This window comes from Solanum pennellii, chromosome 9, assembly GCF_001406875.1.
Source record: "Solanum pennellii chromosome 9, SPENNV200".
In the NCBI taxonomy this organism is placed as follows: Eukaryota; Viridiplantae; Streptophyta; class Magnoliopsida; order Solanales; family Solanaceae; genus Solanum; species Solanum pennellii.
In genome coordinates this window covers 80,638,819-80,650,727 of record NC_028645.1, presented here as the reverse complement: position 1 = coordinate 80,650,727, position 11,909 = coordinate 80,638,819, and the positions used below count along the sequence as shown (strand labels likewise).

At 29.4% G+C, this 11,909-nt stretch overlaps 3 protein-coding genes across 4 annotated transcripts; 2 read left to right on the top strand and 1 right to left on the bottom strand.

Moving 5' to 3' along the window:
• Nucleotides 1–2,796: 2,796 nt before the first annotated feature.
• Nucleotides 2,797–3,893, top strand: LOC107031719 (histone H1-like). The gene is made up of 2 exons (XM_015233177.2): nt 2,797–2,954; nt 3,089–3,893. Exons 1-2 carry the CDS (start codon nt 2,880–2,882, stop codon nt 3,596–3,598), a joined length of 585 nt encoding a protein of 194 aa, XP_015088663.1. The 5' UTR covers nt 2,797–2,879; the 3' UTR covers nt 3,599–3,893.
• Nucleotides 3,894–4,670: 777 nt separating this feature from the next.
• LOC107029367 (40S ribosomal protein S15) lies at nt 4,671–7,028 on the top strand. Its single transcript, XM_015230768.2, has 3 exons — nt 4,671–4,944; nt 5,213–5,270; nt 6,545–7,028. The coding sequence occupies exons 1-3, from the start codon at nt 4,796–4,798 to the stop codon at nt 6,791–6,793; spliced, it is 456 nt and encodes a 151-aa protein (XP_015086254.1). The 5' UTR covers nt 4,671–4,795; the 3' UTR covers nt 6,794–7,028.
• LOC107030759 (transcription factor bHLH92) lies at nt 5,233–9,157 on the bottom strand. 2 transcript variants are annotated; one of them, XM_027911901.1, is made up of 3 exons: nt 8,709–9,157; nt 8,102–8,398; nt 5,233–5,355 (listed from the first exon to the last, which is right to left on the bottom strand). In XM_027911901.1, exons 1-3 carry the CDS (start codon nt 9,036–9,038, stop codon nt 5,251–5,253), a joined length of 732 nt encoding a protein of 243 aa, XP_027767702.1. In that variant the 5' UTR covers nt 9,039–9,157; the 3' UTR covers nt 5,233–5,250. The 2 variants fall into 2 exon arrangements, with proteins under 2 accessions (XP_027767702.1, XP_015087500.1); XM_015232014.2 differs by lacking the exon at nt 5,233–5,355 and adding an exon at nt 7,196–7,377 and having other exon boundaries at nt 8,709–9,156.
• Nucleotides 9,158–11,909: the final 2,752 nt, after the last annotated feature.

Genomic DNA, 11,909 nt, shown 5'->3' with positions numbered 1-11,909 from the left:
AGACAAATATCTTAAACACTCAATCAATAAGTTATTTAGCTTTCTTGTAGTATATGTTTCAGTAGAGAATAATATACTAGTTATATATATATATATATATATATATACATAGAAAATAATTAGTCAATAAGTTATTTAGCTTTCTTGTAGTATATGTGTCAGTAGAGAATAATATACTAGTTATATATATATATACATATATATATATATATACATATATATATATATATATACACATATATATATATATATACATATATATATATATGTATATACATAGAAAATAATTAGTCAATAAGTTATTTAGCTTTCTTGTAGTATATGTGTCAGTAGAGAATAATATACTAGTTATATATACATATACATATATATATATATATATATATATATAGAAAATAATTAGTTTTATGAAAACATCACATGTTTCATTTTTAACATTTAAATTCGCCCTTGTGTTCAATATTTAATGAGAAATTGTTGAATCAATGTAACAAATCATTCACGATTTGTTAGTCTGATTTGTATAATTCATCGATTTGTTAGAATTTGATTATGGATTGGACAAATTCAGAATTTTTTGTATATGCTTATCATACCTATTTGTATACGATTTATGAATTCATAATAAATCACCTTGAAAAGTGAAATATATGCAAAGTTTTGAAGAAATCCTGAATATGTAAATACATAGTTGGTATATACTAATCATATTTGTATATTACGAATGCAAGCGAACTATACAAACAAGTAGAAATATACAATCACAATTTTCATAACAAAAGAAACTAAAGCTATGAAATGTAATTATCAAAATTACAACTATAGAGTTTTCTTTTCGTCTGCTCTCATATTTCTTCTATAACCTCCCAATAAAATGTCCTAAGAAATAAATTAAAATTGTCATAACAAAGATACAAATATTGTCTTAATTACACGCTATGTGTGATGGTAAAACTTGATATTTTTACCTATTAAATGAGACATTTTCTAATTTTAATTATATAGAATAGAGTAATTCAAATATCATAAACTTTCTTAGAATAATTTATCCAGAAGCGAAGTTAAGATTAGGAGTTTGGAGTTCTAAATCAATTTGTTTGAAAGTTCATAAGTTAATATACATATATATATTTTTTTAATATCTTAATACAAATATGAAATCTACGAAAAAACTAGTGGGGTCGTTCAAACCATGAACCTCACCTAGCTCCGACTCTGAATCTATCAAATTAAACCATTAACACTTCTAAACGGGGTCTTTAGTTACCTTAACATTTTTTTTATGAAGTAAAAGATAATTTTTTTTGTTCGTGTATTTTATTGAACAAAAAGAGTACTCATTCATGTATTTGAGAGAGTGTTCATATTTCTCCTTAAGTTCGATCATATAAACTATTATAAATTAGGCTTCGTGATACATATAATTATTAATGACGAGATATACTTATCTAAGAATTTTTAAAGTCATATACCATGATTTATATCAATGAGATTATTGTAATTTTAATTTTTTTGAAAAATGATGTAATTAATGCTCAAATTGTTGAGGTTTATGTCCTTTATATTAATTTTCATGTAAATTGAAACTTATTTTTCTCTCTTAAACCCAAACAATCTTAGAAAACACATCATTCAACATAGATTAACGCAATACTTTCAACTTATGTTGTTATGACTGTTATATCTAGGTTCACACCGTATTGGATTAAGGATTTTTATTTAGAATTCGAAAAATAAAAATAAAAATATATAAATAAGCCTTTATAAATGAGAATCGTAAATTCTTTTGAATTTAAAACTACACTTAATACACATTTTTTAAAAAAAAGCCTTTCGAATACAGAATATCAACAATAGTTCAATATACTACACAAGGATGTTTGTACAATATTCTAGATGAAGTAAAATCACAAACTAATTACCTCAATTGATAGAAATAAAAATTTATCCATACGAATACAATAAGTTCTCACTAAATTAAATACATGTGGAACTATAAAATATTATTATTATTTTATAAAAATATTATTTAATTGATAAATTAATATTTATTAATTTTAAAAAGTAATTTGAGTTTTAATAAAAAATATTTTTTATTATATTAAAATCATTGCATCTTACTCATATTTATTGAATTTACATAAAAATAAATTTGTTATACATTAAGTACAACGAATACATCAAAATCATTATATCTTACTAAATTTATATATCATATTTATTGAGTTCATATAAAAAATAAATTCATTATACATAAAGTACAATGTATGTGTGTGAGTTATTGTAATATATTTTTTTGTTAAATTATTCATTGCAAAATAAATTCTTACATTATAATTTTTTTTTTATCATACATAATGTTCATTATTTCTTAATAGTCAAATATTATTCATTGTATTTTTACTAAAAATATTCACATGTCTAATGATGAAAAAATTAAACTACATAAGCAATATTAGAAATTTCTTGAAACCATATCGGAATCATAATAGTTAATCCTAAAAATTAAATCTCATTAAAATCCTAAAATAATAATTCAAATTATTTAACCTTCATTTCCCCCCAAAAATTTACTTTTTATCCCAAAACTCCCATTTTTTTTATTTTTTCAAAAAAGGAAAATATATTTTTAAAAATAGAAAAAGGTACCATTTTGTTCGATCCGCGTAGTCTATCTTAGGACTCTTTTAAGCCGTTGATATCTTTTAATCGAACGGTTGAGATTCAAATCTATACCGATCCGTGTCGCTCTCATTTTAACCAATCAGATTTCATTTCTTCCCTTTATATACCATTCGAAGTTTGAGCCAATTTTATCATTTCTCATCACTCATAAAACAGTACAAATTATACAGTGTGAATTAAGCTCTGTTGCAACAATGGTGTCTGCTACTGCATCTGCGAAGAAAACTTCTGCACCGAAGAAACCCAGATCTCATCCTCCTTATGTTGAGGTATTAGGATATTAAATTTCTGTTTTTTTTTTCTGATTTTTTTGATAAAGATTGGTGCTTTTTGGAGTTTTTGAGTTTAATTTATGATTGGGGTTGTGAATTTGACATTTTAAATGATGGGGTTTGTGTTGCAGATGATATCTGAAGCAATAACTACGTTGAAGGAAAGAACTGGATCGAGTCAAGTGGCGATAGCCAAGTTTATTGAGGAAAAGCAAAAGGGTTTGCCTCCAAACTTCAGGAAGCTTTTGTTGGTTCAATTGAAGAAGCTTGTTGCTTCAGGAAAACTAACTAAAATCAAGAGCTCTTTTAAGGTTTCCCCTGTTGTGAAACCTGCCGCCGTTGTGAAGCCAAAGAAGGCACCGGCTCCGGCAACAAAGAAGAAATCCACCTCCACAACCGCAACTGCTGCCGCAAAGTCGAAAGTGACAGCCCCGAAGAAGAAAGTTGTAGTGAAGAAAGCCAAACCTGCAGCAGCAGCAGCACCAGCAAAGAAAGCGAAGAAGCCAGCTACTGCTCCGGCTAAAGCGAAGAAAACCCCAGTGAAGAAAGCCGCAGTTGCTAAAGTGAAGAAAACTCCAGCGAAGAAAGTTGTGAAGAAGCCGAAAACTATTAAGTCTCCGGCTAAGAAAGCGAAGAAATGAAGAAACTAATCTGAATTTGGGTGTTTGAATCTGTAAATTACTTTTACATTTCTCTAGCGATGATATCAAATCCACCCTTTTTCTTCATGGGTTTTTTATTCTTCTTCTTCTTCCCCCCTTTCTTTTGCAGTTTTTACTCGTTTCTCCATTGTTAGGGTTTGTTTGTTTTAGGAGTATGCCTTGTGCTCTATCGTTTTCATTGAATAGTAACAGATTTGTATGAAGAAAATGAAGAAAATGAAGAACAGTGTTAGTAGTATTATTTTAATCCAGAAATTACTTCTATTTGTGTTAATTAATTTGCTTAATTGATGTCATTTTCCTTAATTATGTTTGTTCTTATCCATTTACACCATTGAATCTTTTTTTATTATGCTGGAACATTTAATTGAACTGATATAGGGAAGATATTACACAATTTATATTATTTATATTCTTATTCTTATTGTGTAATTATATTTGTTTAAGTTTATTTGAAAAAAGTTCCCTCCACACTAGAAGATATAAAGGATAAAAGAGAAGTGAATTTAATGATAAAAAAATTAAGAAAATTGATTAGTATTTTTCAATAGTTTACATCATAACAATTTAAAGCTAAAACTTGGTAGTTAAATTTACTAAATTAATCATCTTCTTTAAAGTGTGTTAAAAGTGTACATGACCTTATGTCCACCTTGTTTTTGATATATAAATTATTTTTGATAAATTTTTGGTTCAAGTTATTTTGAAAACCGTTATAAATGTGTAGTTTTTTTAAGAATTGGATTTCTTTTATGTCTAATTGTTTGGTTTTATAAATAAATCAAAATAGTAGCTACAACTTACAAAATGCACCTAATGTCTGTTTTTTCTTTTGGTTAAGATTAACTATTACTAAGCCAACTACAATAAGGTATATTTAGGTTTAAAATAAATTCTTACCCTAAAAAAATTAAAATTAAGTATACTAGAGTCACGGATATGACGATTTTGTGTACGATTCGAATTGAATCGAAAACCAAAAAAGGAGGACGGAAATCTTTGGTCATTGATCACGGACCAGTAACTTTGGGCTCAGCCCTATTTTGTGAAATTGGACCCATCGCAGCCCATTTAGCACAAAACCTATCATACCCCAACGCCACTTCATAGTCCACCAAAAAACCCTAACGCCGCTTACCTCCGCCGCAGAGTTTGCCGATTTCCATCTCCACAACCATGGCGGAAATTGAAGCCGATGTGACGACCGGACTGCCAAGGAAGAGGACGTTTAAAAAGTTTAGTTACAGAGGCGTTGATCTCGATTCTCTTCTCGACTTGAACATTGACGAGCTCGTCAAGCTCTTCAATGCACGTCCCCGTAGAAGGTTTTTCCCCAATTCATTTTCAGTTATACTATTCATAGTACAGTTAACTGTATCTAATTCTCTGTTTGCTTGCAAAATGTACATATTTTATTATTAACACTTGGATAGTAACCAGTAGTTGCGTAAAAATTCCCTGTATCTTCAATATATATATATTTCTGAGACTTAAGATTATGCTAAGCATACATTTGTATTTTGATGCCAAATATATATATATATATATATTCCTGTTACATCTGTGTCAATTTTTGCATTTGAGTTGTTGCAGGATCGAGAGAGGTTTGAAGAGGAAGCCAATGGCACTGATCAAGAAGCTGCGGAAGGCGGTATGCATATGATATTTGTGCTCTTGTTTGTTTTGACACTTATCATTGGCATGTTGGTCCCCCGCCCTGCGAAAAAACTGTCAACCTGTTACAGTATTGTGGATACATCTGTCGTTAATTATTGCTTTTGTAACATTTGCTATCTGAAAAAGTTTCGTATGATCTATCAACAAAGGGGCAACAGTCGAACTGCATTGTTTACTTTTGTTGATCTTTCAGAAGTTTGGTATAATTTTTGTATCTTTGAATGATGGCAAAATGAATATCACATGCTGAAAAGAACTTTTTCGAATTGTTGTATCAATCTGGACTGTTTATGTTCATGCATATAGTGTTTTCGAGTTCCTTTTTCACTCTGGCCTGTTTACGTGTTAGTGTTGGCTTCTATCAACTTTGATATTCATTCTAAAGGAGACCCTTGCAGCATCAAGTTTGAGCTGAATTAAAATTTGTTATTTTGATCTTCTTAAGTGTTATATGAGTTGCTTAACTTAGGGTGAAAATTTAGTGTTCAGCAAAGCAAGCGATGCGAGCCTTCTACGCTTCACAGACTGGAATGAGTATGTGACTGCTTCATTGCTTAAAGCGTGAAGCGGGGCCTTATCGCTTTTTTCAGCTTCACGCTTCCCTGAACACTGGGTGAAATCATGAAGTGTTGAATTTGTATTAAACAAGTTGGTTTAGATCTTCATCAACCCAAGTGACTTGAGTCTTAAGAGTCTTTCCATATTCACCTTCTTTTGTGTAAGTTATACAGATGGAGGTGATCGAAGGTGTGTAATGCTTTATGCTTAATTCAGTTTGGTGACTTTACTAGTGAAATGCCTAATTTAGCGTCGTTGGGAGAATTATTGTTAATTGACTTGAGCATAATATACTAGATATTTGGATCTAAAATCTGTCCTAGTGTATATGATTGATTGCTATGTAGACAGATTGATTCAGAAACACTACTAGTAAGATTTCATGGTTAAAATATTCTATACTGATAATAATTGATAAGTGGACTTGAAGTGAAGATGATGACATTTTTCTCAACACATGAAAATAGACGTATCGTGGGGATGTATGGAGTGATGGTTTTAGCTGTTTCTGCGTCTTCTGAACTTCTCCCAAGTTGCTAAAATGTATAGTTTCGTGGTTTATTGAGTTAGCGTTCCTGTTGATAAGCCTCCATGATCTTGTCAGTGTTTGTTTACTCTTAGCAGATATTCATATTGCGTATTATTCCTTTTCACCAGCACCTATTTACAGATGCATTTTTTTTTTGGCAGAAACGCGAGGCTCCACAAGGTGAAAAGCCAGAGCCTGTCAAGACTCACCTTAGGAATATGATCATCTTTCCTGAAATGATTGGAAGTGTTATCGGAATTTACAATGGTAAAACCTTCAATCAGATTGAAGTCAAGCCTGAGATGATCGGCCACTATCTGGCCGAGTTCTCTATCTCATATAAACCTGTCAAGCACGGTAGACCTGGTATTGGTGCTACTCACTCGTCAAGGTTCATTCCTCTCAAGTGATTTTCTCACTTATGTCTATTTTTCCTGTTCTAGCCTCGTCAACGCCTTTCTTTAACAATTTTGATGTGAGATAATGAGTCACTTAAAACAGTTTTTGCTGTGGAACTCTTGTGCTTTGCTGAATATCACTGTTTTTGATGGATCAGTAAAAATTATAATGTACTCTTGACTCTACCATCCTCATATTCCACTCGTGGGATTACAATGGGTATGTTACTACTATCTTTGTTCTTCATGTCCCACCAAATTGTTGGAAAAGTCGTGATTATTTTTATGAGATTATTTTATTGGTTAAGTCGAAAATCTAACCTTCATGGATCAAAATGAAAGACCATAAAAGATATGTGATTAAATATATTTAACCTTTAATTATCTGTGATGACATAAAATAAAATTAGGAGGAAAAATAGGGGAAAGTTCATTTTGTAGATAAATTGGTCAAATAGAGACACCAAATTAAAATTTGTTGATGAGTACAAGTTGCATAATTTTTGTGTGGCCTAAAATTATCAATGGGCACGAAAGTTCCTTTCAACTTCAAATAGAGTATTTTGTACTGCTTTTTCTATCTCTGCTGCTCCACTCTATCTCACACAAAAAAAAATTGATCATAAATTAGTCAATGAAATGAAAAAACTTGACAAACATTGAATTGAAAAAGTTAAAAGGAAGAAAGAAAGAAAGGAACAAGCCATGACATTTCTGTTATCTGATCCGACTAATTTAAATTGAAAATTTTAATAGCTTAATTAAGAGGGTTCGATTCTCTACCTTATAATCATCTCTCTTTTTGTTTTCTTCAAATTATTGTCGATAACATTTTATAAGAACAAAATATTACACTTCTAGGGTATAATTTTTCTTACTCAAATTATTGTTTATGATTTTTTTTTCACAACTCCCTAAGAACAGTAAATATTAAGGGTGTTTGAATTAATAGAGATTTTTAACTATTTCACCCTTTTTTTCCTTCTTATTTGAGTATTCATAAATGAGGGGTTTGTAGTCTTCAAAAATAATAACTATTAAAAGATAAAATGAGAAAAATAATTAATTTTGTTTTAAACTTTTAAAATGAAAAAATAATTTAAGATAACTATTTTTAATAATTACGATAGATAATTTGACACAGAAAAAATATAAGATAAACACTTCCTACTAAGCTAATACTCAAATTAATGGTCTCTAACACAACCAACTTCCATAGAGCAATGCAATGACCTCAAGTGTCGATAAACGAGTTCATATAGAGTTTGAATCAAAATTACTTGATATTATCGAATCGGACGTAATTGAATAATATATTACCTTAGTTTCTATTTCAATCAATGTTGAAAATTCTTGGTGAGAGAAACTTGATTGAATGGAATTTGCTTTGGTTCCACAATTCCTCAAACACTTGAGAACCTCTAGCATTGAATCTACACCACAAATTGGATTACCAACTTTTGCTTTGATTTTAGCCTTCTCAAATTCCTCCTCTTTTTTATCACTTTGTGCTAAAATCAATTGAATTTCATCATTTCTCTTTTCTAAATTTTCCTTGTGTTTTTGTAGCTCTTCAATCCTCCTTGTTGCTGTTTGGACTATAGCATTTTTCTCATTCTACAATCAATCATAATGAGAAGTTGTTAATTGAGCCTTAAACAAAAGTGTTGTACAAATTGCAATGAAAAGAGGTCTCCGATTTGAGCACTGAAGATGGAGTTAGAACCTTATAATCGACTTTCTATGACACAAATTAAGAATAACTAAGATAGTAATCGCGTTACAAATATCAAATGCTTGAATATAACAAAAATGTAAACTTTATAGTACAATACCTAGACATTTGATTCAAGAAAACACAAAAACCCTAATAAAAATGTGAAATTTTCACTTTTTTCTTAAGAAGTGGTAATGGAAATGAACTAACCTTGGTACCCATAGGAAGCAATTTGTACAAGTTCAAATAACTTTGCTTTTGTTTTTCTCTTCTAATCCTCTCTTTAATCATATGTTTATGAACTTTCTCTTTTTCTATCTTCACTTGTCCATTTTTGGGACTCCAATTCTTCTTCAAGAACTCAATCATCCTCTTGTTCATGTTTCGATGATTCATCGATACATTTCCATAGCTACAAACTCCAAATCCTTCATTTGATTTGCTCCCAAAACTCACAAAAGCACTTTGGTTCACCACAAAATTATTATTAGTTTCATTTTCATCATCACAAAACCAAGAAACTTGAAAGAACTCTTCCATCCTAGCCTTTTCTTCTTTAAAATTTGGTTATTTTTCTAACGACAATAATAAAATATTTTCATAACTTTCTGTTGATATAACATGTTATTTTTATCATATTAGAGTAAGCATAAAAATCCAATTGTTGAGGATCTCTCTATATATAACATGATTTGGTGGATTTTAGTATATGGTTTGATATATTCACATTTAACATGTGGTCAAATAATATTATGGCTTAGTCTTTAATTTGTCTTGTAGAGTTCCTTGATTCAATAATTGGTCAAAAGTCTTCTACTTGATAGGAAAAATTATTTTATTGTGCTAAAATCCACATCTTTACAAAGTAAAATAGTATAATTTAAACTTCCAGTAAATTAACTTTTGGCTTTACTTTGATATTTTTATAGGTAGTGAGTGATACTTGCACATGCTTCAATTTAAAAGGATTTAGTAAAATATTTTTCTTATGGTTTTGAATATTACACTAAACTTGATGTATTGTTTAGTTTCTTTTGGAATTATATGAAGAAAAAATGCATAAAATAAACACGAAAAGTGGCGTCAAAAATATGGTATAACATTGAACTAGTAGCGTAGTAAGAAATTTTGTTATTTTCTGGTAAAGAATGTTCAACTGAGTTGTATTTGACGATGAATGCAAGTTGGAATTGTTTATTAATTTTTTGTGAATGATTTAGAGTGAAGAAAAATGAAAATAATTTTTGATATTTTTCAAATTTCAATATGCAACTTCATGATAAATTCTAAAAATTTTCTGATCACACATAATTTTCAAAATTCAACTCTAAAAAAAAGGTAAAAGAAATTTTCAACAAACTATCGCTATATCGCTCAAATAATTTATTTATAGAAGTAGGAAGGAAGTATTATTTTATATTATTAATTAAATTGGACCGTGTATGCTACAAGTCAATATATTTAGTACATAGTTATTTTGGAATTTGTCTACCAAAGTGGACTCTCATTTATTATAATTCTTTAAAAAATGTGCCTTAATTACTAGTGGTATGTAGCTTATCCATAAAAAAGTATGAAGCAAATTATATTTATTTTATTTATGATATTTGTAACTTAATTAAATTAAAAAAGTCAATTGGTTTTGGTATCCACTACAATATTTAATATTTTATTTAAATTTTATACATATTAGATTTGGAAATAGAATATGGAATCCTTACAAGTTTTTTTTTTCTTTTTCGAATTAAATTGTAAATGATTATTTTAAATCATTTCCTCCATCAATAAAACACAAATTCTTTTTCCAAAAAGACGGTAAAATGTTTACATATTATATTAACTTTTATTTGTTGACTAACTCGTTTAATTTGAAGTCAATCATCACTTAATTGTTTTAGTTTTCGAAACTCATTTGAATATTTTGAATACGAACGAAATATGTTTGAACGAAACTTGTGTTTAGTCACAAATTTTCAAATATTTTTGATAAATTAGTTTCAGATGAAATTTGAATTGAAGTTTAAAAATGTGTTGACCATAATTTATGGATATTTTTTTTTTGGAAAAGCATGAAACATGGCTTATACTGTAAATTTTAAAAACTATTTAAAAAATATTCATAAGTTTAGCATAAAATTATTATTTTTATAAGAAAAATATTTAAATATGTCACTGAATTTTGAGAAAAAGGTTTATTTATGTCGTCTATCAAAAGTTTTGGGTCATCTATGTCATTTCGTTTGAGAAAAAACTCATTCAAATCACTATTTGTTAACTGATGACATAGATGATCCAAACTTTTAATAGATGACATAAATGAGTCTATTCACAAAGTTTAATGGCATATATGAGCCATTTCAGTTTTAAAAATTGATTTAGTTAATGATGTGACTGAATCAAAATTGAACACATAAAAAATGATTTAACAAAATTCAAATTGTTTTCGGTTTACAAACAATGGCATGGATGAGCATTATCTCTAAGTTTGATGACATAATTGAGGCATTTCACGACCCAATTCACCAGGCCGTGCGGGCACCTACTCTAACACATAGATAGGAGAATCCTTACGAGAAATTTTGAATTATGAAATGTAGATTTAAACAAATTAAAACTAATCACTCGACCCTATGCCAAGTGACATAGCTAAAGTAGTATCAGTACAAACAACACGTACTAGTAGACACATTACTCGACCCCAATTCAACACATAATATTATGCATATAATTTTAAATAATCATGAAACTTGAAGGTAAAATAAGGACCTCTAAGGATCCTTAAAATATCACTATGGTATTTAATATGCACTTTCGATCTATTCAACGACCACCTCAGTATTTAAATATACAACCCTTAAGGGATTAACATGTGACTAATGTAAAACGATGAATAAATTTGGTCCTCTCACAAAATCAACATGTAACAACCACATCACGAAGAATTAACTATTAGGATCGAAAATAAGTAGGTGTAAATGCGGAAGCTAGCAAAGCAAACCTCAAAAGACCACGAGTAAGAAAGACAACGAGAAATATATCAAAAGACACAAAGATTTAACGTGGTTCGGTCAATCGACCTACGTCCACAAAGGAGGATGAGCAATCCACTATAAATATGAGAGTACAAATACAGAGGGAAACAACCTCAACCAAATTCACTCAGAATACATGGGAGGTTCACACAAGTGATAACGTATCAAGCTTGTGACCCATAAATTCTCCCCCTAACCAAAACTCTCAAAGCCCTTGAGACTATATTGTGAATGCTGATTAAGTTAGAAGGAACATTCCTCTATTTATAGAGTCCTAAACCTTTTCCTACCAGAAAAATGATTAGTTAATCCAAAACCTTTTCTTAAAAGGAAAACCTATTTATGGTAAGAAATCAGGGCAAATAAAACCCAATATTAA

What these genes read in the sequence shown, in the direction of transcription:
- LOC107029367 (XM_015230768.2), top strand. Translation starts at nt 4,796, where the DNA reads ATGGCGGAAATTGAAGCCGATGTGACGACCGGACTGCCAAGGAAGAGG. An exon ending in AATGCACGTCCCCGTAGAAG is followed by an intron (nt 4,945 to 5,212) that starts GTTTTTCCCCAA and finishes GAGTTGTTGCAG; the next exon opens with GATCGAGAGAGGTTTGAAGA. An exon ending in TCAAGAAGCTGCGGAAGGCG is followed by an intron (nt 5,271 to 6,544) that starts GTATGCATATGA and finishes TTTTTTTGGCAG; the next exon opens with AAACGCGAGGCTCCACAAGG.
- LOC107031719 (XM_015233177.2), top strand. Translation starts at nt 2,880, where the DNA reads ATGGTGTCTGCTACTGCATCTGCGAAGAAAACTTCTGCACCGAAGAAA. An exon ending in CTCATCCTCCTTATGTTGAG is followed by an intron (nt 2,955 to 3,088) that starts GTATTAGGATAT and finishes TTTGTGTTGCAG; the next exon opens with ATGATATCTGAAGCAATAAC.
- LOC107030759 (XM_027911901.1), bottom strand. Translation starts at nt 9,038, where the DNA reads ATGGAAGAGTTCTTTCAAGTTTCTTGGTTTTGTGATGATGAAAATGAA. An exon ending in TGCTTCCTATGGGTACCAAG is followed by an intron (nt 8,399 to 8,708) that starts GTTAGTTCATTT and finishes GATTGATTGTAG; the next exon opens with AATGAGAAAAATGCTATAGT. An exon ending in TGATTGAAATAGAAACTAAG is followed by an intron (nt 5,356 to 8,101) that starts GTAATATATTAT and finishes ATACTGTAACAG; the next exon opens with GTTGACAGTTTTTTCGCAGG.